The sequence below is a fragment of the Astatotilapia calliptera genome, chromosome 3, assembly GCF_964374335.1.
Source record: "Astatotilapia calliptera chromosome 3, fAstCal68.1, whole genome shotgun sequence".
In the NCBI taxonomy this organism is placed as follows: domain Eukaryota; kingdom Metazoa; phylum Chordata; class Actinopteri; order Cichliformes; family Cichlidae; genus Astatotilapia; species Astatotilapia calliptera.
The window spans coordinates 33,510,919-33,535,061 of NC_137424.1; the positions used below are offsets into that span (position 1 = coordinate 33,510,919).

General features: G+C 39.4%; 4 protein-coding genes across 4 annotated transcripts; all 4 read left to right on the plus strand.

Moving 5' to 3' along the window:
* The first annotated feature begins 378 nt into the window (after positions 1-378).
* LOC145426268 (uncharacterized) lies at positions 379-1,615 on the plus strand. The gene is made up of 4 exons (XM_080299895.1): positions 379-474; positions 591-726; positions 875-928; positions 1,126-1,615. Exons 2-4 carry the CDS (start codon positions 598-600, stop codon positions 1,405-1,407), a joined length of 465 nt encoding a protein of 154 aa, XP_080156021.1. The 5' UTR covers positions 379-474; positions 591-597; the 3' UTR covers positions 1,408-1,615.
* A 416-nt stretch (positions 1,616-2,031) lies between these two features.
* Positions 2,032-3,731, plus strand: LOC145426267 (uncharacterized). Its single transcript, XM_080299894.1, has 3 exons — positions 2,032-2,818; positions 2,963-3,022; positions 3,168-3,731. The coding sequence occupies exons 1-3, from the start codon at positions 2,690-2,692 to the stop codon at positions 3,444-3,446; spliced, it is 468 nt and encodes a 155-aa protein (XP_080156020.1). The 5' UTR covers positions 2,032-2,689; the 3' UTR covers positions 3,447-3,731.
* Positions 3,732-7,750: 4,019 nt separating this feature from the next.
* LOC145426269 (uncharacterized) lies at positions 7,751-12,758 on the plus strand. Its single transcript, XM_080299896.1, has 4 exons — positions 7,751-7,907; positions 8,285-8,362; positions 8,471-8,524; positions 8,754-12,758. Exons 1-4 carry the CDS (start codon positions 7,779-7,781, stop codon positions 8,949-8,951), a joined length of 459 nt encoding a protein of 152 aa, XP_080156022.1. The 5' UTR covers positions 7,751-7,778; the 3' UTR covers positions 8,952-12,758.
* Positions 12,759-16,722: 3,964 nt separating this feature from the next.
* LOC145426270 (uncharacterized) lies at positions 16,723-18,442 on the plus strand. The gene is made up of 4 exons (XM_080299897.1): positions 16,723-16,825; positions 17,077-17,228; positions 17,655-17,708; positions 17,872-18,442. The coding sequence occupies exons 2-4, from the start codon at positions 17,100-17,102 to the stop codon at positions 18,160-18,162; spliced, it is 474 nt and encodes a 157-aa protein (XP_080156023.1). The 5' UTR covers positions 16,723-16,825; positions 17,077-17,099; the 3' UTR covers positions 18,163-18,442.
* The last annotated feature ends 5,701 nt before the right edge of the window (positions 18,443-24,143 follow it).

The following is a 24,143-nucleotide window of genomic DNA, read 5'->3' on the forward strand; positions in this document are numbered from 1 at the left end:
AAAAAACTGACTGTACCTTTAAAATTTCAAAATCTATGGAGGTTTCTGTGTAGGCGTCTGTGGCCCTTACGCAGCTACACTTTGTCTGTTTGATCATTTAAACTCTGTTCAAACGGAAAAAAAACATCATGTGGCTAACTATGACAGTGTCAATATTTGTTGTTACAATGTGACAGTTCAAGTATGTGAACATAAAGGATACCCACCTGCTTTTTCTCTTTTACTTTTAGAACTTATTGTAGTATTTTGTTTGTGTTTCACTGGCTCACTGTACTCATATTGAATTAATAAAATTACAAGAACAAATAATTATGCACAAAAAAAGTAAATACAAATATAGCTGGATACACCCACAGACCTTCCCACCCATAAGTGAGCCGTGTCATAGAGGAGGTAACACCAGGTCTTATATAACGTATGTGTGGTGTATCATCCAATTATTTTGTCATTCATCGCTTCTCCTTCCAATACCAGGTATGATCTGTGAGGCTGTATTAAGAAAAGATTTTGTTGTCAAATTGTATTCTAATATCGTGACTCATAGTAAGAAAAAGTTTACTTTGTAAGTTTGCTCTCTGTTGTTGTTTCAGAACAGTGATGGCAGCAGCAGGTTTGCCTAGAAGCAAAGAAGTGAGTGGGATCACAGTCACCAAAGGCTTATTCATCATTTTCACTCTGCTGTATCCAGCTAACCTTTCAAATTCACTGATAGATGAGGATCAACTGGTAAAATTATTGATTAGTTTTGTTTTTTTAAAATTGCATTGTTTTTGTATTGGGTCACGGACCACCCAAGTAAAATGACTGTTTTTGTTTCCATTTTGGCATAATCACATGCCTCACATGTTTGTTGACATTCCCTCTGAATATACAGGAGGAACTGAGAGAAAATGTTGAGAAACTACAGGAAGAAGTACTGAGAAAGAAGGTCAGTGTCAATGTTCATGTTATGGATGAGAGTCTGTCACTGCTAATATAAATCTTTCTAATGTTATGGAATTAGCAAAGCCAAAAAAAACAAATAACTATAAATAAAATCCATCAATGTATCTTTTTATATCTTTGATATATAAATGATATAAAAAGGATATATGTATTGATTTTGCTTTGGGTTTTTTTTGTCAGGCTGAAAACAAGCTAGATAGAATTTATACTCCACTAATCTATGATGATGCTACGCGCTTAATAGACCACCTATTTAAAATGAGAAATACAGTGGAAGAGTTTAAACTGCTCACGCCATTGCGGCATTTCATGGATGACCTAAAGAAGCTCATGGATGCTACCAAGAAGTACAAAGGCAAATACCTTGAGTTAAAAGCTGCAGAACTCAAGGACAATGAAGAGAAACTAAGTGGAATTATGAAGTGGTTAGTATTACTAGAGGGGCATAAAGATGAACTGTAGCATATTGTCTGTCTCTTTCGCTGATTCCACTGTATTCATAAAGCTTCTCTTCCATAATGTGCAGATTCAGTGTGAAGTTTTTCACTCTCATTATTATAACATTGTTATAATTTGTTGTCTTAAGTAGTATCAGTAAAGCTGACAGTTAATAATAATGTATAGGAAGAATAAACCCTGTCTGCAAATAAAGCTCATGTTTAATAATCAACGATTTGTCCAATGCTTACTCACTGATAAAATATATCATATATCATAAGTGTAGCACACCAGTCAATTAGTCACATGATGAAGGCTAACCAATTTATACACTCATATCATTAATTTAATATATACTCATTCCTCACCACTCTGAAACATAAGGCTCAGGCTTTTGAAATATGTCTGTTTATGCCTCACTGCCAGGTGATAAGGCTACTGGATTATCACATAAAGGTATCGTCTGCTGCTGGATTAAAGCAATATTCTCTCACATTCACAATATTTGTGCCTCAGTCTGAATCACAAAATTGGTCATGTGTAAATCTTATTCTACATGATGATAAGAAAAAAAACATTCTGCTCTTCAGGCACTGATAGGAATAAAACTACTATATATTTCTATCCTAGGTCTACTAAAACCAGCATGAACAGTAACATTCTCTAAATTGTCAAATTACAAAAAATACATTATTAGGTCTGAAAAAGTCTGACTTTCTCTTTTTATATATACTCTTAACTTCATCTCTTTTTAAAGGCACCTATATACATAGATAGTTAATAGGTTTATTATTACTGTTAGAGAAAGTTTGAAATAATCATATTACAAATTACTGACTGAAAACTGTACTTATTGGAAACCCAGACTGTGTATTGGTGGTATTGTAACACAATGATGCAATTAGTTTAATACGTCATGAAGATTTCTGTGAAAGTGAAACAACAGAAAGTGCTCAATCTAAACACATATCAGAGGTGCGCCATCAGGGAGGTGGCTGCAAGTCTGCATAAAAGCACTGTGTAAAGTCCCATCTCTTCATTTCATTTATCAGCTTGTATTTGCATCACAGGTAAGCTGAAAACTAATATTTACAACATCATAGTTTATTCTAGAACTTTTCACTAATCAGAGGGTGGCAGATTCGACTGAGTATTTCTATTACCATTTTTTGTGTATTGCTAACATTGTACATTTTTCAATTAGAATATATATTCCCTGGAATTTTCAAATGTTGTTTCTTTTTTGTAACTATTCTATTTGTTTTCTTACAGTGTAAAAAATTCACGTTATTTACTCCAAACAGTGATGGCAGTAACAGTTTTGGCCAGAAGCAGAGGGGTGGCTGTTTTCAGTATCACCAAAGGCCTGTTCCTCATGTCCACCCTGCTGTGTCTGATTTGCCTTTCAGCATCACTGACAAACAAGAACCAACTGGTAAACTGATGTTTGCTTTAAGTCCAATCTTTTATTTTTATCTAATGCATGTGATTGTGAGTCACCACAATCACGTCTGTTGCTGAAACTAAGTTTCTGTCAGCCATTATAAACTGTAACCACATGTCACTGCTCCCTGTTAAGATCCAGGAAGTGCTCAAGGAAAGTTACAAGGAAGCACAACAGGAAATGGATGAACTGATGGTCAGTAAAAGTTTCTCACTGCATATAAAATATACTGAGTTTGTCCCTTGTGTGCATTAAGAATAACATCATGCATGACTTTGAAGCATGACTTTGTTGTGTATTTATTGATCTTGTGCCATGAAGATTTTCTTTTTCCTATTAGGAGTGCAAGTCAGACATGCTGAAAGCTTCAGAGCTGGTAGATGAATATCTGGCTCTCATGGACCCAATGATAGCAGTGATCAAGAAATTTGACGCACTGCTTGGTAAAACAGATCCTGACACAGATATGGAGGGCCTTAAGGTTTCCTTGGAAGAAACCAAAGCTGAACTAGACAGCACAAATGAAGAGCTTGATGAGGAAATTGCATCCATGGAAAAGAAACTGAGAACAATAAAGACATTGATTGAAAACTTTGGGGAGCAGCACACTGAACTGTAAATACATAAGTATTTATTTACAAGTGCTGCATCCCTTTAATTTGCACTAAAATAGTCTCTGAAAATATTTGTTTTACCTGTTTGAAAACAATGTCAATGCAAAATAATACAGAATAAAAACATTTACATTCTCTTCATGCTCTGGTAGTTGTGTCAACAACAGACAGAACTAATGACACACATTTTGACTTGGCATAATTTCAGGTGTCCTGGTAAGTAATGAAAGTGAGCATCTGCTAAATAGCACCGGGAACCCTGAAGGATCTCACAAGGCTCAGAGTGCTCATTTTCAGCTTTTTATATTATTTTATTCACAATGTCTGTGTTGTCATTTTCACAGTTCTTGCTGACACTTTGCAGTGCTCGCTGCTCTCTGCTGCAACCTGATCTGATTATTCAAAACCTTGTATGTGAGGAGCATATGATCACACAGTTTTACACCTTGGTGCAGACATGGATACTCTATTATTCTTTCTTTATGATTTCTTATGTTCAAGTTGTTTTTTGCCGATTTGTAGTTTGTTTTATACCTGTTTGAGAGCAGGCACAGTCTCTAAGGGGATGGGGGTTTGGGGGATAACAGGAGAAGAGAAGCTGCAGAGAGTAAAACTGTATATTAGGCTTTTTAATTTGGGGTTTATTACAGCCACCAGCCTGTTAAAAGAGATGCATTTAAAATTGTAGAAGTGATTAATGTCAAGTCATCTTTGAACATATTTGTAGGAAGGTTAAGGTGAAGATAAGCTTTTTCTCCCCAAGGGTAACTTGGCAATTACAGCCAAGCGCAAACAAGCACACAATGCCTAACATCAAACAGACACAAGAAAAACAACAACAACAACAACAACACATCTATACCGTCTCTCATTTACATCATTCAGTAGTGAAGGAATTCTTAAAGCCTTTAGTCCCACATTATTCCAATTTGTATCTCCAGCCAGGTGGAAGCAGCTCAAACTGAGAGGATAAGCTGACTGAGCCGTCTGAGACTTGTTTAAAACCTTCAGATTATGAAGTGCTGAATGTTCATTTAAAGTGGTGCCTGTCACATTGCTCCACACCTGCATAATAATCTGAAATTTGTTTTTTCTTTTTGATTTTAAGAAAACTATATCAGCTGACAAAAAGTTACTGAATATAAAAAACCATGGCATTTGGATAAATGACAATATGGCTTCATGCCAAGGAAGAGCACAGCAGATACAATGTTTGCTTTTGGAGTGTTGATGGAGAAGTATAGAGAATGCCAGAAAGACTTGAACTCTGTCTTTGGTGATTATGGAGAAAGCTTATGATAGGGAGGAACTGTAATATTGCACAAGGAAGTCAGAAATGGCAGAGAAGAATGTGAGAGTGATGCCGGGCATGTATGAGGACACTGACAGTGATCAGGTGGGCAGTTTGCCTGTTTGCATTCATTCAAAAAACTATTTATAACACTCACGTCATTAAAAGACAGGACACTTTTTTATATATAGTTACATTTATATCATCTATTTTTATAGTTATTGATAATTATACTTTCATTTTATTTTGGTTTAAACTTTTTTTTTTCATTCTTTTTCATCACAACTACTGAAATTTACGGCCTTGTCAGACATACATATTTTATTAGTATTAGTCCTGACACTCACTTTTGATAAGCATGCCTTTTCCCACAGTTCAAACAACTTCTGAAAGCAGCTTAAAAGTAGATTATTTAGTGCGTTGTACATTTTCATTGCAGTGCTGAGATCATCTAAATGGTAACATTTTAAGGCAGATAGTTTAATGAATAGTGCAACCCTATCCATTTAAAATTCTTACCCCTTTTTTGTAGCACATAAATTGGATTAGTGTTTGTTTCGTATGTGCCCCCATACTTTACCTCCACACGGTCTTCATAATACAGTATGGTCACTAACTATTGTCAAAGAACATACAAACACACAGTTGTATTTGTTGGCAGCAGTGGTTAACCCACAGCAAGAGGGTCTTGGGTTCTAACCTGGGTAGGAGTCTTCTGTGTGGAGTCTCCACATGGCCTTGGGGATTTGCTTCAGTGTCTCTCTAAAAACATGTTAGATTAATACTTCCTGATCATGTCATGCATTCCACTATCTGATTCAAAAAAGCCTAATTACCACACATTTTCTTTTAAATTTGATTTTGGTTTTAGACGGAGGTGGTAATGTACATATTGTATCACTTTATACAGACAGTATCTGAACTAATCTATCCAGTATTAGTATTACTATGAGAGCTGCATAAAGCCTTGGCTTGTGATCAAAACTTGACAGAACGGCTATTCACCGAGGCAATACTGTGACTGTTCAAATATGTCCGCCCAAAAGAGTAAAGCATTGCATGTTGTTCTAAACGCGTCTGTCAATTTCAGTTTCATTTTTGGAATGTACTGTAGTATTTGTACTTACAGCAAATGAAGAGTTGTTTGTTTCCTATAAAAACAAGTGTAGAAGAAAAAGACAATTTAATACAGTTAATCGCTGTTGTGTAATTATCCACTTGTAATTTCCTTTTATGTTGGAGTCTTTTTCTGCTTGGTGTGCTACTAATGTAGGCATGAAATTCTTTTGTTAGTACATAGTGATAAACAGCAGCCTTGGGGAAAAATCCCAAGGTTAAGGAATAAACTCAAAAACAAGTATTCCTTAAATCATATATTTTCTGTCCTCTTTGGTTGTGTGGTTCAGTGGCAGATGTTCAATAAATAAGATAGAAAGACACCATTAGAGTCTCTCAGTCCTTATTTGTTGTAGATTTCCAGAACATTTGGCTTTGTTGGCAGGATCACTCATGTGACTGCTTCTGGGTTAGGTGTCAGACAGTGATCTGATATGAAGTCCGGTGCTGGCGATCAGTTTGAAGTCACTGCATATCCAGTGTTGCGGCCTCAACTGACAGGACCCAAGCCGATAGTTTCCATGTCCCCTGAGAGTGCTGTGCTGACAGAGCCTGAACTTGGGGATTCTCTTGCCTTGTGAGTAGAACGAAACAAATGAAATGAAATGAAATGAAACAAGCTTTATTGGTCACATACACAATCATACAGAGTACAACATAATGTGAAATGTGTCTTGCCCGAGCTGCGCAAAGGCTGCAGATGTAGCCGCGCCATTCCAGGGCTTGGTGTTTTTTTGGCATGGGGGGCCTAGCCAGGACCCTTACTGGATACTGGGAGGAAATCGAACTTGCGACTTCCATTCCAAAGGTGTGTGGTCTTACCACTACACTATCCAGCAGAGTAGATTCTGAGGGTTCAACACTGTTTGTGAAATCCAAGCCAAGACTACTGTCACCTATGGATTTCCACCCCCCTCTGTCATTGTTTATCACCTGCCAAATCATCTCGGGTCTACTTTGTCACCAGTCTCCAATCTGTCTCTGTTGGTACTCCCTGAGGGACTTCACCTTCACTGCTCCTGGTGTCCTGAAGGGCTCTGTATTCTCAATATTCCCAGCGACTGCCAGCCAAGCCCCCTGAGGTGTTCTGTTACCTTTGCCTACATCATCCTGCTGCCCAGCCTCTGCAGGGTCTCGACCATTTGCTTCAGCAGGTTTTTGCTGTCGCGGGCAACTCTCTGCTCTCAAAGTTGAATCCTTCTGAATCAACTGACTTTTGACTTTTGGAGTGTTTCTCACTTTGATGGACAGTTCAGGATACTGTGTTAAACCTAGCTGAACTGTGGCAACAACATATGTGTCATTTACACTGTATTTGTTTACATTTTGGAAAATTAAATATGAGGAATTACCTATCAACATTTACTGTTTATTGCATAGTAGCAGAACTACTGAGTTTAAATCTAAACGCATTTTTAAAACCAAAGGAGTCTAAGGTAAGTTTTGAAAACAAAAGTGAAAGGGCAGCTCATAACCAGAGTACATAAAGCATTTGCAACGTGTCATCTCATTGTTTTCATTCGTCACCTGTACAGTGCAGCAGGTCTTCTTCCATTCACCTGGCAGGTAAGCTCAGCATTGTACCTTTGGATGTTTTTTTACTGAATACAATCAAGGATTACATTACAATTATTCACTTGCTTCAAAAATGGGGTGCAGTCAGTTGTAATCTTCCTTTGGTGACTGTGATGAAACAGGGATGAGGGGGAGTTGGTCTGCTATGAGTTTTCAACTAAACAACGTTAATTTAGCACATAACGCAGATTTAATTGCGATATTTGTCAAATCTGTTACTCAGTGAGACACGCCGTGGTGTACATGAACCAGAGGTAGACTCACTCGGTGGAACAGACTGGGCCAGATCTAACCAGCGCAAATTTAGAATTTGTCTGCCACAGTCCTTAGTGATATTGTGTTAATTCTCACAGTGATGGCAGAAGCAGCTACCAGAACAAGAGGGCGAGTCTGTGTCATCACGTGCTTGTTTCTCTACGTGTTACTGGCGATCTACTCGATACTGTGCTTCATTTGCATCGCAAGCTGGGCCAAGAACAAACTGGTAAATTTAATGATTATTTGCACATAAACACTGCAAATAATTGTTAACTGCTGAAGTGTTTCTGGACTTAAAAGGGGTTTTCATAGAAGCTTAAGCAGCTGTTATTTTATGTATTCCAATATAAATGCTGAGTACAAAAGAAGAAACAGACACAAAGTGGGTCCAAGTTGCTCACAAGCTAACTTTGAAAGTTTGTCATGTGTAGGCAGTTAGAAAAAAATATATATATAAACTATCAATAACTATATTTCAGATTAAAATATCTATCTGTGATACATTGACAGTCATGCAAATATTATGACTACGGTCTTTTCAACACAATATACTGTAATAAATTTAAATGTTTCAAAAAATGTTATTTTATTGTTTTTCATTAGGCAGAAGAAAACTATAAAAATGCAGCCATCACAAAGCTATTTGAATTCACAAATTCACTTCCTAACAAGAACCAGCTGGTAAATTAATATTTTCTTTCATTATTATTTGTTGCTTCCTTTAATTCCATTGTGTTGTTGAGCAGCTGGCATTCTCACTATGCTCTGCTTCTTTCTGCTAAACCTCAGAAAATATTCAGGAAAATCCTCCAGACAGCAGTAGAAGAAGAAGAGAGACTGAAGGTAAGTCAGTCAGTCTCCGTGTTACTCACATGTTTGCTGAGAAAATATGCAGTTTGAGTAGATTCTAAATTATAAATTAAAAACAGCACTGCATTTGACATCAGCATACCTTTAATGTGTTACACCACACACTGAACTGTAACTCATGTAACTATTGAAAACAGCAGCACCTAAAGGAGAATGTAACATGTTTTAATTCGTGCTAAATGTTTTGTTTTGTTTTTTTCAGGCAGAAGACTACTCCTACATGGTAACTCTCTCAGGAGTTTTTGATGAAAAAGTTGATCTCCTTACTCCTAAACTGGAACTACTGGAAACATTATCAGCTGATTTTCCAGAACTGCGGGAAATAATTGCAATTGGGACGCGATTATTAAAGAATCTCAGAGCTCACTTAGACATGAAACTGATTCTTCTGGAAGATTAGAGGGTGCAGAGAAATGAATGATGAGCTTCATAAAACTGTCAAACAACAATCTGATTTTTTTTTGTTCCCATCTGTATCCCTGTACATCTGTGTTGTGCATATTCAGTTTTTGTGAAATTACATTTCATGAAATTCAATTTTCTTAATTTTTTTGTTTTTCTTTTTGTCCATCCATCCATCTTCATCCGCTTTATCCGGGGCCGGGTCGCGGGGGCAGCCGCCTAAGCAAAGAGGCCCAGACCTCCCTCTCCCCAGCCACCTCCTCCAGCTTATCCGGGGGAATACCAAGGCGTTCCCAGGCCAGCCGAGAGATATAATCTCTCCAGCGTGTCCTGGGTCTGCCCCGGGGCCTCCTCCCGGTGGGACATGCCTGGAACACCCCACCCAGGAGGCGCCCAGGGGGCATCCTTGTCAGATGCCCGAACCACCTCAGCTGGCTCCTTTCGATGTGGAGCAGCAGCGGCTCTACTCTGAGCCCCTCCCGGATGGCCGAACTTCTCACCCTATCTCTAAGGGAGAGGCCAGCCACCCTTCGGAGGAAGCTCATTTCTGCCGCTTGTATCCGCGATGTCGTTCTTTCGGTCACTACCCACAGCTCGTGGCCATAGGTGAGGGTAGGGACATAGATCGACCGGTAAATTGAGAGCTTCGCTTTTACACTCAGCTCCCTCTTCACCACGACGGACCAGTGCAGCGTCTGCATTACTGCAGCTGCAGCCCCAATCCGTCTGTCGATCTCCGGCTCCCTTCTCCCATCACTCGCGAACAAGACCCCGAGATACTTGAACTCCTCCACTTGGGGCAGGAACTCATCCCCGACCCGGAGTGGGCACTCCACCCTTTTCCGGCTGAGAACCATGGCCTCAGATTTGGAGGTGCTGATCCTCATTCCCGCTGCTTCACACTCGGCTGCGAACCGTTCCAGTGCGAGCTGGAGGCCCTCACCCGATGAAGCCAACAGAACCACATCATCTGCAAAAATCAGAGATGAGATTCTGAGGCCACCAAAGCGAAAGCCCTCCGCCACTTGGCTGCGCCTAGAAATCCTGTCCATAAAAATTATGAACAGAACCGGAGACAAAGGGCAGCCCTGGCGGAGCCCATCACCCACCGGGAACGAGTCCGACTTATTGCCGGCAATGCGAACCAAGCTCTTGCAACGGTTGTATAGGGATCGAATGGCCCGTAGCAATGGGCCAGACACCCCATACTCCCGCAACACCTCCCACAGGACACCCCGAGGGACACGGTCGAATGCCTTCTCCAAGTCCACAAAACACATGTAGACTGGTTGGGCAAACTCCCATGCACCCTCAAGTATCCTGGAGAGGATAAAGAGCTGGTCCAGTGTTCCACGACCAGGACGAAAACCGCATTGTTCCTCCTGTATCCGAGGTTCGACTAGCGGACGAACTCTCTTTTCCAGCACCCTGGCATAGACTTTCCCAGGGAGGCTGAGGAGTGTGACCCCCCTGTAGTTGGAACACACCCTCCGGTCCCCCTTCTTAAAGATGGGGACCACCACCCCGGTCTGCCAGTCCACAGGTACTGCCCCTGATCTCCACGCAACATTGCAGAGGCGTGTCAACCAGGACAGCCCTACAACGTCCAGAGCCTTCAGGAACTCAGGGCGGACCTCATCAACACCAGGGGCTCTGCCATCAAGGAGTTGTTTAACTGCCTCTGTGACCTCGCCCCCGGAAATTGGCGGGTCATTCCCCTCATCCCCAGACTCTGCTTCCTCCTCGGAAGACGTGTCAGTGGGATTAAGGAGGTCCTCGAAGTATTCCTTCCACCGCCTGACAATTTTCTCAGTCGACGTCAGCAGCGCTCCGCCAGCACTATACACAGTGCAGGTAGAGCACCGCTTTCCCCTCCTGAGACGCCTGACGGTTTGCCAGAATCTCTTCGAGGCAGTCCGAAAGTCTTTTTCCATGGCCTCTCCGAACTCCTCCCACACCCGAGTTTTTGCTTCAGCCACTGCCCGAGCCGCATTCCGCTTGGCCTGTCGATACCTGTCGGCTGCCTCCGGAGTCCCACAGGCTAACCAAGCCCGATAGGACTCCTTCTTCAGCCTGGTGGCTCCCTTCACCTCTGGTGTCCACCATTTGGTTCGGGGATTACCACCACGGCAGGCACCAACCACCTTGCGGCCGCAGCTCAATGCAGCAGCTTCGGCAATGGAGACGCTGAACATGGTCCATTCGGACTCAATGTCCCCAGTCTCCCTCGGAATGCTGTTGAAGCTCTGCCAGAGGTGTGCGTTGAAGATCTCGCGGACTGGGGCCTCTGCTAGACGTTCCCAGCACACCCTCACTACGTGTTTAGGTGCACCAGGTCTGTCCAGCGTCCTCCCCCGCCACCTGATCCAACTCACCACCAGGTGGTGATCAGTTGACAGCTCAGCCCCTCTCTTTACCCGAGTGTCCAGAACATATGGTCGCAGGTCTGCTGATACGATTACAAAATCGATCATCGACCTACGGCCTAGAGCGTCCTGGTGCCACATGCACTTATGGACACTCTTATGTTCGAACAGGGTGTTCGTTATGGCCAAACTGTGATTAGCACAGAAGTCCAATAACAGAGCACCGCTCGGGTTCAGATCAGGGAGGCCGTTCCTCCCAATCACGCCCCTCCAGGTCTCGCTGTCGTTACCCACATGAGCATTGAAGTCTCCCAGCAGGACAACAGAGTCTCCAGGTGGAGCACCCTCCAGCACCCCCCCCCCCCCCCCCCCCCCCCCCCAGGGACTCTAAGAAGGCTGGGTACTCTGAACTGCCACTCGGCGCATAAGCGCAGATGACAGTCAGGACCCATTCCCCGACCCTAAGGCGCAGGGAACAAACCCTCTCGTCCACCGGGAAAAACCCCAACGTACCGGCAGCAAGCCAAGGGGATATTAGGATACCCACCCCAGCCCGCCGCCTCTCACCAGGGGCAACTCCAGACTGAGACAGAGTCCAGCCCCTCTCCAGGAGACTGGTTCCAGAGCCCAAGCCATGTGTAGAGGTGAGCCCGACTATATCTAGCCGGTACCTCTCAACCTCACGCACTAACTCAGGCTCCTTCCCCACCAGAGAGGTGACATTCCATGTCCCTATTGCCAGTCTTGGCAGCCGGGGGTCAGTCCGCCAGGGCCTCCGCTCCTGGCCGCCACCCGGCACACAATGCACCCGACCCCTATGGCGCCTCCTGCGGGTGGTGGGCCTTTCTTTTTGTTTCCAAGTAAAATCAAACATATTCCTTCAAATAATACATATTTAAATTCTTTTAGTTAATGTTTGGCACATTTTTTACATTATGACATCCTTGACCAATGATTCTTCAACTGTAAATCAAGTGTGTGCTTAAAATATTACACATCATTTTACATCCTAAATACTATTTCAAGTCTTGAGTAGTGCTTAATAATCCAGGTTAGGAAATCTCTGCTTTGGAATCTGGATTATATTATGTGCAGATTTAATTTCCCCAAGCACAAAAGCTTAAAAACAAGCAAACAACAACAAGAAAAAAAGCAAAAATCAAAACAAAAGGCAAACAAACTGAGGATTCACCTGATGTGTAGACTGTGAATTGGAAATGCCTCTGATATAACAAATATAATGAATGCATGCAGCTACTTTTTATACAGTGAGGTCTTTACGTTTTGTATTGTGCTTGTCTGCATTTTGTTGTTTTGCCTCCATGTATTTACGATTTGAAACCAAACAGTCAAGATGTGACTAAAGTTTAGACTTTCAGCTAAAATATTATAATTTTCCTTAATTTTCCCTGTCATAAATATTAAAGAGGTTAGCATTACTTCTCAGTTGCAGTGAATTGATATGAGAAAAAAACTGTAGAAAATTAAACAGAAGAAAGTAGTAGAGAAATAACAATTGAACATAAAACAGTGAGACACCCACTGCCTGATCAACCCTGGCAGGGCCTCCTTGAATGAGGGTATCTAGTGATAATGGCCGAAACACCCGATGAATCCAAGGTCCACTACTGACGATGTGTCCCAAATTATAATATGATAATCTAGATCAGATCTCTAATCCCTTAACCAAACCAAGGAAGGTAAAAAAAAAAAAGGCAGATTAGCTTGGTTAAAAGACCGAAACACCCTGAGAAGTTGAGGCACACAATGATGTGTCCCGCTGGTAAAGTTTCTGGGCTGCCTTTCCTCATAACAGTCGTCCCTCAAGACTTTCTCCATTTAAAGCAATGCATTATCAGGGATTGTAACATCCAGTCCTTTTACTGAATCACCCTGCACAGCGCCACTCTCTTAGAAATTATACATGCGTACAACAAAATGGTTTTTTTAACTTTTGTTTTACATTCAAATTCAGACCCAGGATGTAAAGCATGAATAGTCAGAGTTTTATTTTAAATAAAATGCCACACTGATAAACTTTCCAATGCTTGAAAGTTTGGATGGACATATTTGCATACCTGAGAGCTGAGTCTGTTTCCAGAGTCAAGTTTGTGATTAAATCTAAGTGATAATTACTGCAGATGTAACACTTAATCTAGTTCCAATCATGAAAAAAATATTCAGTATTAAAAAATGGATGTGAATATTAGTCAGTTAAAATTAAATATCTGTGTTATGTTAAAGGCGACCACAATACCAGGAAGTTGATGTTTGCTGTTACTGTCAACATCATATTTAAATATATATATATATATATATATATATATATATATATATATATATATATATATATATATATATATATATATATATATATATATATATATATATATATTGAGACAATTGAGAGGGTGCCTGATAAAGTACGACACCTGCTGGTCACTTTTTGTAGTTACTCTTGTGCTTGTTTTTTCCTTTGATTTCTTTCTAAGCGCAGACTTTACCGTCTGAAGTAAATCAAAGGGAAAACTTACCAGTCCAATCATTTTGAAAATAGATTGTGCTCTCTCAGCGTCACAACCAACTTTTTGTTTCAGAAAAACAGTAATTCAACGAGATAATCAGTACATGTACAGACTTGCTCAGTTAACATCTATATAGATGCTTTCCATGTGTAACTGTCACACCATGGCAGTGAGGGCAGATTTTGGTCTGATGAAACATTTTTGATCGTCAGAACATAGAGGACATACAGTGCATTCACGGCGCTTCACTTTCACTTCCACATTTTGTCATGTTAAAGTCTTATTCTAAAATGGATTCTATATGTTATACCCAATAATGACAAAGTGAGAAAAAGTTTGCTTAAAATTCTTGCAAAGCTTTTTTTTTAAAAACTACAATATGCTGTAAAATGTACACAAGTATTCTTAACCGTTTCCATTACACTCAATACTGAGCTCATGTGCATGCTGTTTCCACTAGTCCTCTGTCAGACATTTCTACAACTTGATTGAATGAATAGAACAACTCTATCTGTTTTCCTATTCATTCTATTTCCGGACCCATTTGTTACTGGTCCCCACACTCACACCCCTGGACCTCTTCGTGGGGACATAACAATGTGAGGGCTCGTCCGGGATATAAATTGAAGGAACAGTGATTAAGTTTTGGTGTGTTTGCCGGTCGCTTGTTTAGTTGTATTGTATCTGCTATGCTCTCTCTCCAGTTAGCACAGGGGAGTGCCAGATCAAGCTGTAGCCCCATCAGTGTCTACACCTGTTGCTCAGGGGCTGTCTGAGACAATCTCAGGTCAAAAGCAGCGACTAAGGAATATCTTGAAACGAAAAGGGAGATAAAACGATTCCAGAAAAGCTGAGATGCTGTGTAAAATGTAAATAAAACATTGTTGTTGTTCTTTTTCAGTCTTTAAAACATAGTTATAACTTTTTTAATAAGCAAAAAAGGAGTGTCAGAAAGTGTTTTGCATCTCTTAAATATAATCAACAACTTTGTTTTTCAATACCAGTTGTCAGCCACTGAAGTGGATTAGCTAGAATATACATAACCAATTTAAATATTGGTATAAACATTTTTTTGTTTGTTTGTTAAACATTACTTTTGTAATGTAGTGCCTTCTGCACTCTTTCACAGTTTTTTTTTAATTCTGTTTTTGTCATTTAGGTATTTTTGTGTACTCTGCTGTACTCATAAACGTGTGGCTGGAAGGCCTGATTCTCTCTCAAAAGATCTCAAAATTAGTTTATTGACTTTTATTCTATTGGAGTCAAAAAGGGCACTCAAATAAACAAGAGGGGGGAAAAAAAGACCTAATTCTGTTGGACAAGAGAGTTTATAGAAGAGCAAGGTCAAACTTGGAGCCAAAGGAACAATGCCTCACACTTTGTTAAGTCATAGCACACAGACTCAACAAAAGACAAAAGACAAACTCTCACATTCAGACTGTCTGGACTCATTCTAACTCTTACTTAAACAACAGGAGCCATTTCCCTCCTTTACTCTGGAACAGTCTAACATTATTTAATCCTTGCATCCATGACTTTGCCCATGCCTGTGTTTGATCTTGGCAACTTGTTCACCCCTAGGTGGCACTATGTCCTTCACTGCCACCATCCTTGTTCCCTGTGCTTGCATCTATGTTCCTTCTATCATAACTCTGGGATTTTGTTATTCTATTAAAACTTTTCTGAGGGCTTTGTTGTCCTCTCGCTTGACTTTGAATTCAAGGATTCAGACAGACATTTCACTGCTTCTTACAAAGTATTTACAAACATGCTGCTTTAATTACGCATGCTCATAACAAACCTAAACGTGGGATGAATTATATGAGGTACACCAACATGTGTGTAACTTATTGCAAGTGTTATAATATTTTTCAATGGGAGTTTGATTATAAGATATACTTCAAAAGACTCATGTAACTTAACTCCAGTGATTGCCTTTTCTATGAGTGAGGCACTCTATATAATTACTTCCCAATGATTTAGTAGATATGTGGATTAAACAATGATGAACAGTAATTATTTCCCAAACATTACACACACATACTGACTGTGAGACACACACACCTACACACACACCTAGTTATTGGCATTTAAAGTTATTTGTTAATCAAATGTGAAACCCTGAGCTTCAAATGCAAATATGGAAGAAGTCTTATACATAGATACGAGAAAACATAGTGCAACACACCTAGAAACAAATTACCCAAGCACACACACAGGAGAGCCAGTATTGGCGTGCCAGTGTAATCTATTAAAGCATATTGTGATGCCACCTCTTCATTTTTAAAAAATGTATTACATTCCTTCTTGAGTGATTTTGCACTAATATTCGAGTCAACAAATACTGTGATTTACAACAAAAACCAAAAAAAACTGCTGATTTTTTATTTATTTATTTGTATGTATGTGTAGTTCTATTTCTATGTATTATATTAAAACTTATGTGATGTGTATGTTTAAAAAATGTTACTATAACTCATTACTGACAGGCAGAGGTAGGAAGTAACAAAGTACAAATATTTTGTCTGTAATTGAGTAGTTATTTTTTTTAGCAACTTTTTACTTTTACTCCCCTCATTTTAAAATAAATCTCTGTATGTTCTACTCCTTACATTTACAAAACAAAAAACTTTTTGAAAGCAATTTCACCACCATCATGTGTCAAATAAATTTCTCAGCTTCAACAATAAGTTGATTCTTCAGATGATGTGGCAGCAGTAAATGGGCTAGGGTGTTTTTTAAGCATTCGCGTTTTGCATTTTCACATAGAATTCCTGTGAAGTAAAACAGGCAAATATCTGTGAAACAAAAGTGAAAGCCTGACGTAAAAACACAAGCGAAATAATACAAACAGCACTGGAACACACCTTAACACACCCACACACATGGAGGAAATGGGAGGTGGAAACAGCAGTGTATATTTAAAAGGACAAAGGAGCTCTGGTCATTTATTCATTCACCAGATTCTTTTCACGTTACAGGTAAGTCTGAAAATTAAAACTGATCATCTCATAGTTTATTTTAAGACTTTTAGAAAATGATTTGAAAATTGTACAAAATGTGTTGCAGTTCAGTAGTTTCAGCATTTCTTTGTAAGTTGTGTGTTCTTTACACATCTTGATGTTTTAAATCTTTTGATTTAAAATAATAATGAAGCTAGAATTTAAAACTCTCCAGTCTGGAAACGTATTATTCACCTCTTTTTCCTAACACTTGTACATTTTCTTTTTAGAAACAGACTTAAACAGAACAGTGATGGCAGCAGCAGCTTTAGCCTCAAGCAGTGGAGTGACTGTTTCCCGCACCACCAAAGGCCTGTTTCTCATGTTCACCCTGCTGTGTCTGGTTTGCCTTTCAAGTGCCCTGATAGACAAGGACCAACTGGTACATTCAACATTGCTCAGTCAGCAATTTTACACTTAAGGACCACTAGTTTTTGCTTAATATTCAGTGACTTTATTGAAGTAATTTGCAAGTCAACAGACTTTGCGAGTGACCACAAATACGTTTTCTTATGAAATGTGTTGGGTTTTTTTCATTTCTTTATATGTTATTCAGACTTTTTGACATTTCTATCTGATTATAACAAAAGAAACAGTACAAAAATAAGCAAAACAACAACACAAAACTGTTATGTTTCAGACAGAAATGGTGTAGGCCATTTGTGCACCAAAGCAGCAATGTAACAGAAAACAGTGTTTCATAATAACACTAATATCATTAGTATTTGTTACATTATGCACTATTTTATAACTTCAGTCATACATCTATTGAACAATAACCATCTCAATGGTCACTTTGGATTTTCAGGAACAACTCAGAGAAACCTATCAGAAAACACGACAACAAATAGAAAAACTGAAGGTCAGTACATGTTTCTCACATACTTGCCAAACATTGTCTAAGAGTAGTGGTGTATTAGAGAGCTGTAAAGGTGATTTGTTTACATATTAAAAAAATTATAATGTGGCAGTAGTAAACTGAATTTGTGTAATGTTAATAAAGTGATTAAATGTTATCCTATTAGGCTGAGCATGAGGAAGAGGTGGCCTCCACTACAGAGCTGATGACTGAATACATGAGCTTTATGGACCCGATGATCGCACTGATGAAGAAAACCATGCAAGCATCACGTGATGCTGATTTTCCTCCACTAGATAAATTTATGGAGAACGTTAAGAATTATGTGAAGCAAACAGAAGCTTATATTAACAGGAAGCACGAGGAGATCGGCGAAAAAATTGAGGAAAGTGAGAAGAAACTGGGAAAAACTAAGAAACTTATTGAATTTCTTGAGGAACAGGAAGCTGATTTGTAACTTAAATGTCAGTCTTTTTTCTTTTTCTCTCCTTTTCTCTAATAGAATCTATTTAGTTCCCATGTCATATAGTACTTTGTAAAACTATGGTTTAACTTTTTCTGTCATCCTTCATTACAGTTTGACATAAAGTAACCTAGGATTTTGCTATTAGCTACAACTGTTCAGAGGATATTATGGGAGTACATCTGTGGTACTCCCATCTTTTTCTGACATGTCTTGTTTTCAGAAGTGGAAGCAATGTTTATATAAATTGACACATAATAAAGACATATACCGAATTCTAGTATTGTTTGTTGTCAAAATATCTACAGTGGTGTGAAAAAGTGTTTGTCCCCTTCCTCATTTACTAGTGTTTTAGCACATTAGAATATTTGTCACACTTAACTGTAGCTGTTTCAGATCATCAAAAAAAAAAAAATTAGACAAATGCCACTTGAATAAATGGTCAAATGATTTAAATGATGACTCCTTTAATTAAGGAAGAAAAGTAATCCAAACCAGCTTGGTCCTGTGTGAAAAAGTAATTGCCCGTCTTGTTAAATCGTGATTTAACTGTGATTAAATTAGTTTAGTTTCACTAAACATACTCAGGCCTGATTGCTGGCAGACCAGTTGAATCAAGAAATCATTTGAACAGTACTACTCTGATAAAGTGAAGCAGGCTAAAAGATCCCAAAAAGTACCGCATCGTGCCATGATCTAAAGAAACAAACTTCACACGTCTCATGTCAGAGTTCATGATTCAGCAATAAGAAACAGACTAAAAAAACTCAAAAAAATGCAAAGGCCTGTGTCACATTTGTGAGACACTGTATCTCTCGCAAAAATAAACAACTTTTTCTTTTATGTAATATCCCTAGCAACTAAAATGCATGTAATCTATTTACAAATTATGTAACATATAATCCAAATTGTCCATCCATCCATTCACTTCCACTTATCCTGTTCAGGGTTGCTGGAGCCTATCCCAGCTGTCATAGGGCAAGAGTCAGGGTACACCCTGGACAGGTCACCAGTCAAACACACAAAGACAGACAACTATTTGCACTCACTTTCAATTTAGATTAAACAATTAACCTATCCTCACTAAGCACACATCTTTGCACAGTGAGAGGAAGCTGGAGTAATCCCACACAAACACAAACAGAACATGCAAATTCCACACAGAAAGACCCCAGCCTGATGGTGGAATTGAACTCAGGACCTTCTTGCTGTGCAGCAACAGTGCTAACCACCGTGCCACCCAAATTGCTTGTCCACTTTTGAAATATCTAAACAATGCATTTATCATTTAGTGCATTCTAAAGTTAACTTATACTAGTAGAGTTTTTTAAAAAGTTTATTTTTCCAAACCACATGTGAAACCCTGTGCTTTGAGTTATTGTATGTCACTTGTTTTCCATGTTGAAACTATTTCAACTATTTCTGCCACTGTAACAAACACACACACGCCGGGGGGGGGGGGGGGGGGGGGGGGGGATTGAAGATCAGAACAGAAAAGAGAGTAAGGATGAGCCAGCACTGGAGGACCACTCACATTGTGTGTGCCATAGGTTTGAGTCAGTCTGCTATCATCTCTCATCTGTTATCTCAGGATGGTGGTGTATGAGAAGAGTCTGTTTGTTGTTTTCACAGAGTAGTTGAAGTTGACGGTACTTGAAGTTATTTAATCAAATATTGATATCTAGTGTCACTGAATTTATGTAATTTTGCTACACAAAATATTGCAATTCTACATATTTGTAACCCTTCACCCTGTTATTTACATGTCATTATTTTTTTCTTTCTACTCTGTCTCCTTTTACTCTCTTTGATTCTTTTAATTTCTTTCTCTTCTTTCTTCTTGCTTTCCCCTCAAGCCTCAGTGGTCTGATCAGATTGCTTAAGCTAACATAGATTTAGATTTGCAATCTGTTGCGGATTTCAGTCTTTCAAAGATGTGTAAGACAATTTAAAGAAACCTTCATTTATTCACAGAACAGATGCATTTATCTAATCATGTACAGAATATCTTAACAATTTCTTAAAAAGAAGACAAACCCTATAATTTATACCAGTTTCTATTATCTAATATAGAAGACAAAACTTAGTTATTCATGTATAGACCATTTTCATAGCTGACATATAGAAAAGACAAAAACAGGAATGTATTTATGGTGTAGAGATTTCAGTTTGTTTGGGAGCAGTTCACTTTCATGCCTTACCAGGACAATTGAACCTATGCCAGGTCAAGATGTCTGTCATTAGTTTTGTCTGTCGTTGACATAACTAACAGAATATCAACATAAAGTAAATGTTTTTATTTTGTATTATTTTATTTTACATTTACATTATTTATATTTTCAAATATTGTGATAGTTGTATTTAAATTGTATGAATGTATTCACTACAAGTTTTCAAACCTCCAAAAATAATTCATAGTTTTAAAGGAAGTTCTAGTAAAAGGGGTGCAGCAAAACTCGTCCAAAACTCAAACATGGCAATTGTGGACAAGCGGGGCTAAAAACTTTTAAATATTACTGTTTCTGGGTCACAAAATAAACTTTTAAGTTATTTTCAAGCGAGAATGTAGCTGTGTAAGCTTCAAATATCTGCTCGATTTATCAAGATATCATATATTTCCAAACGTGCTCCGACATTTTCGGAGACGTATGTGACCCACCAGCTCCACAGCAGATAGCGAGGGCGAGGATCACTAGAGCCGACGAGAACAGCGGACTCCCGGCACATCGTTTTCAACTACTCAGGTTAAACAAACCCCAAACCCCAGCAGCTGTCTATTGTATTGAGTGTCCACTAAAATAAAAATAAAAGTGTTCTAACATCTCACCTGCTTGTTTTTATTAAGACATACAAGTACACTATTTTTATTAATAGAGATTTCGCTATTGAGGTTAAACATGATTTATAAGTCACTTCTAAATGTTAATGTTAGGTTTATTTCAGTGTTTTATTTGTTTCTGAGTAAATCAGTTTGGCTGTGATTAAAGTTAAGCTTCATAACATATTTCTTACAGTTAAATTAAGAGGGGACGGCAGTAAAAACTCCGGACTTGTGACATCATCAAGTACGTTGGTATTCCAATTATACAAATCGCGAGTCCGTGCTCGTGTTCTCGGTAAGTCCGTTCTCGCCGAGAACGCGAGTACGTACTTGCGTACTTAGAATTGCGAAAGGGCCAGTGAGTGATTGAGTGATTCGTTTGCTCTATGATTCAGTACAGAACGGAGGGAGTGAGTAGCTCAAATGTGCTGTTAGCATGTTAGCAGAGCGATGCTACTGTGAACCAAGGAGCTATTGTCTTGATGTGAGCTTCTACTCAGGGTATTTTCTTCCAGTTCAGAGCAGAAGTTTTTTTGTTAAGATACTGGATGTTGTGTTTTTCTCCACAATTTTAATTATAAGCTAGGTATATTGCTGCTAACAGCAACAGGGATGAGTCAGTGAGTCAGTTGGGCTTGTGAATCATGATTCATGAGTCAGTAAAGTGATTCTCGAGTATTGAAAGATTTGTTCATGATTCGCGCATCACTAGTATACTGCATGATGCTGTAGATGCAGCAGCAGCAACAGTTGGAGATGTAGTAGACACACTGGCATCTTTATTACTATTCTGCCCCTCTGTTGTTGCTTTACTGGGTTTCTTTGGCTGGCGCATTTCTCAGGTTTCCCAATAGTGGGCAGTATTACCCCTTCAGTTTGTGGTTTCTTCTTTAGTTATTTGGTGTGCACTACACTACCCCCTTTGGTGATGTGTTGTAAGCAGCAGGCAAAGTTCACGCAGGCAGTGTGAGAAAATCAGTGTTGCCAACTCAGCGACTTTGTCGCTATATTTAGCGAGTTTTCAGACCCCTTAAAAAAAGATGTGAAAGCGCGTATCGCTTTTACTCTCAACAAGCAGCGGGTGCTGTAACGCAGTCAGTTCTTCTTTTACTCTTATGCTGTTTTGTGGATCACAAGGTTTAAAACTACTTATAAACACACACACACACACAAAGTAACTCCACCAGAGCGCCTATTTCGGGTCACTTTTGCCGGTCCAAGCCCGGGTAAAGGAGCAGGGTTGGAATTGTGACATTAAAAAAAACAATAATTGCTAAAAGAAATTTAATTTGTAGTTCTAAATAAACTCTAAATGCATTTAGGACGTTTTTTACTCACTTTATGTCTCTTCCACGATGTTATTTCTCTCTGCAACAACATAGGTTACAATTAGATTAGCATGACCAATTATGCAAATTAGGCGATGACGTCATTTAGCGACTTCTAGCGACTTTTAGGACAACCAATAGCAATTTTCCTTACTGAGGAGTTGGCAACACTGGAGAAAATGCATGGAGCAGAAAACAAGCTGCACAACTTTAAGCCCAGTTTACATCGTTGGGGAGTTTGTTGAGCCATAATCTGTAAGTAAGCAATGTCTAGCTTTATTTTCTGTATGATTTGTCACTTTCATGTTACTTAAAAGGTTATTTGAACATATAAAGGAAAGATGTTTATGGTGAATGTAAAGCATAAGAAAAGCTATGTTGCTAACTTGTTTTTGGTTACAAAATATGTCAATACTTATGCTTACGTATTATTTTACTGTATGTTCACAGTCTTACAAATTAAAAGAGGAAAAAACGGTCTTCAGTTAAAGACACAAAGACAAAGCGATGTGTCTTGTTGTTCCTGGAACCATCTCCTCTTATGTTAAGCTCGCTGCATAGGGTGAATAGCCATACATTCACCTGAGGGCAGCAGAATTACTATCACACTCAACTGACTGCGTTTTATCTTCCCAATGCACTGATGGGTGGACAGTTCTCAGGTGCCTGTGCAGGCTGTTTGTGGAGCCGGCTCTATATGATAACCTTTTCTTGCAGACTGTACATTCTGCCTATGTATTGTCAATAAAATTGAAATGGTTCCAGATTTTGCTTCTTTTCTTGGTGTCAATCATTTTCTTTACTATATCTTTCTAATGTGATGATGTTGTCTTTTGGAAAAAATCAGAAACACAGCTCCAAATAACGTGAAGATTCATCAGCCAGATTAAGTGTTTACTGAAAATTGACAGGGATAGTGGACATCATCATCACAATTCCAATCAATCCTTTCCACACAGAGAAGCATAAACACACTCGACTATCATTAATCAAATATAACACGCATATACAAACACGATTTGTAATTCAGTTTACAATAGGGCTAATTCGCTCAGTCAGCAAGTGGCGGTATCCTCGTACACTGGGGAGTCTTCTGTTTTGTTTAACTGCCATTAAACAAAACAGAAGAAGAAGAGAACATCTGCACATGCGCGGTACGGATAGTACGAGTAGACCTAATCCGTAACTATCTTTTTTTTCCCCTTTTTGTCTACATTATATTGAAATGTTTCATTATTGCAAACGTTTTAAGAGATACTGTTAATGTCTTACCAGATAATCTGACCCGTAACTATCGTAAAATGCTTCGAGCGGAAGTAGATGCCTTTCGCACATGTGTAGCAGTCTCCTCTTGTGGTTTGCAGAGGTTGCTCTTTCTGAGCAACACTCTGCTGAGTGACCTCCGACCCGGAAGCTCCTCCTCGTGAGAGCTGTCCCTCCGACAGCTGATTCGGGCACTTCAGCTGTTTCTAATTAGACTCTAATAAGACTACTTAAGCCAGGGTTGAGTGATGGTCAGCGCTGGAGTATCGCACCAAGCCTGGTAGTGACTCAAGCATATAGTTATGTGTCTGTCGCAAACAAAACGGCTCTTAGGGACAGATTTTGAAGTGAACAACGGGAGCCGGCTCCGTGTTTCTTTTTTTTCTTTCTCTCACCCTCTCTCTTTCTTACTTTTTTTTGCTTCACACCGCACGTGAGTCTTGTGTTTGCGCTGAGCAGAGGGTCGCAAACACAGCCTTATGTTTGCCCACTCGCAGTACCACAGAAACAGAGCAGGAGGGAGAGGGAGAGAAAGAGAGCCAGGGGCAACAACAAGAGACAAC

Bases quoted from the DNA above. Each gene is read 5' to 3' on its own strand.
- LOC145426268 (XM_080299895.1), top strand. From the start codon at position 598: ATGGCAGCAGCAGGTTTGCCTAGAAGCAAAGAAGTGAGTGGGATCACA. The intron at 727-874 runs GTAAAATTATTG...CTGAATATACAG, and splicing joins TGATAGATGAGGATCAACTG to GAGGAACTGAGAGAAAATGT. The intron at 929-1,125 runs GTCAGTGTCAAT...TTTTTTTGTCAG, and splicing joins AAGAAGTACTGAGAAAGAAG to GCTGAAAACAAGCTAGATAG.
- LOC145426269 (XM_080299896.1), top strand. From the start codon at position 7,779: ATGGCAGAAGCAGCTACCAGAACAAGAGGGCGAGTCTGTGTCATCACG. The intron at 7,908-8,284 runs GTAAATTTAATG...GTTTTTCATTAG, and splicing joins GCTGGGCCAAGAACAAACTG to GCAGAAGAAAACTATAAAAA. The intron at 8,363-8,470 runs GTAAATTAATAT...GCTAAACCTCAG, and splicing joins TTCCTAACAAGAACCAGCTG to AAAATATTCAGGAAAATCCT.
- LOC145426267 (XM_080299894.1), top strand. From the start codon at position 2,690: ATGGCAGTAACAGTTTTGGCCAGAAGCAGAGGGGTGGCTGTTTTCAGT. The intron at 2,819-2,962 runs GTAAACTGATGT...CTCCCTGTTAAG, and splicing joins TGACAAACAAGAACCAACTG to ATCCAGGAAGTGCTCAAGGA. The intron at 3,023-3,167 runs GTCAGTAAAAGT...TTTTCCTATTAG, and splicing joins AGGAAATGGATGAACTGATG to GAGTGCAAGTCAGACATGCT.
- LOC145426270 (XM_080299897.1), top strand. From the start codon at position 17,100: ATGGCAGCAGCAGCTTTAGCCTCAAGCAGTGGAGTGACTGTTTCCCGC. The intron at 17,229-17,654 runs GTACATTCAACA...TTGGATTTTCAG, and splicing joins TGATAGACAAGGACCAACTG to GAACAACTCAGAGAAACCTA. The intron at 17,709-17,871 runs GTCAGTACATGT...TTATCCTATTAG, and splicing joins AACAAATAGAAAAACTGAAG to GCTGAGCATGAGGAAGAGGT.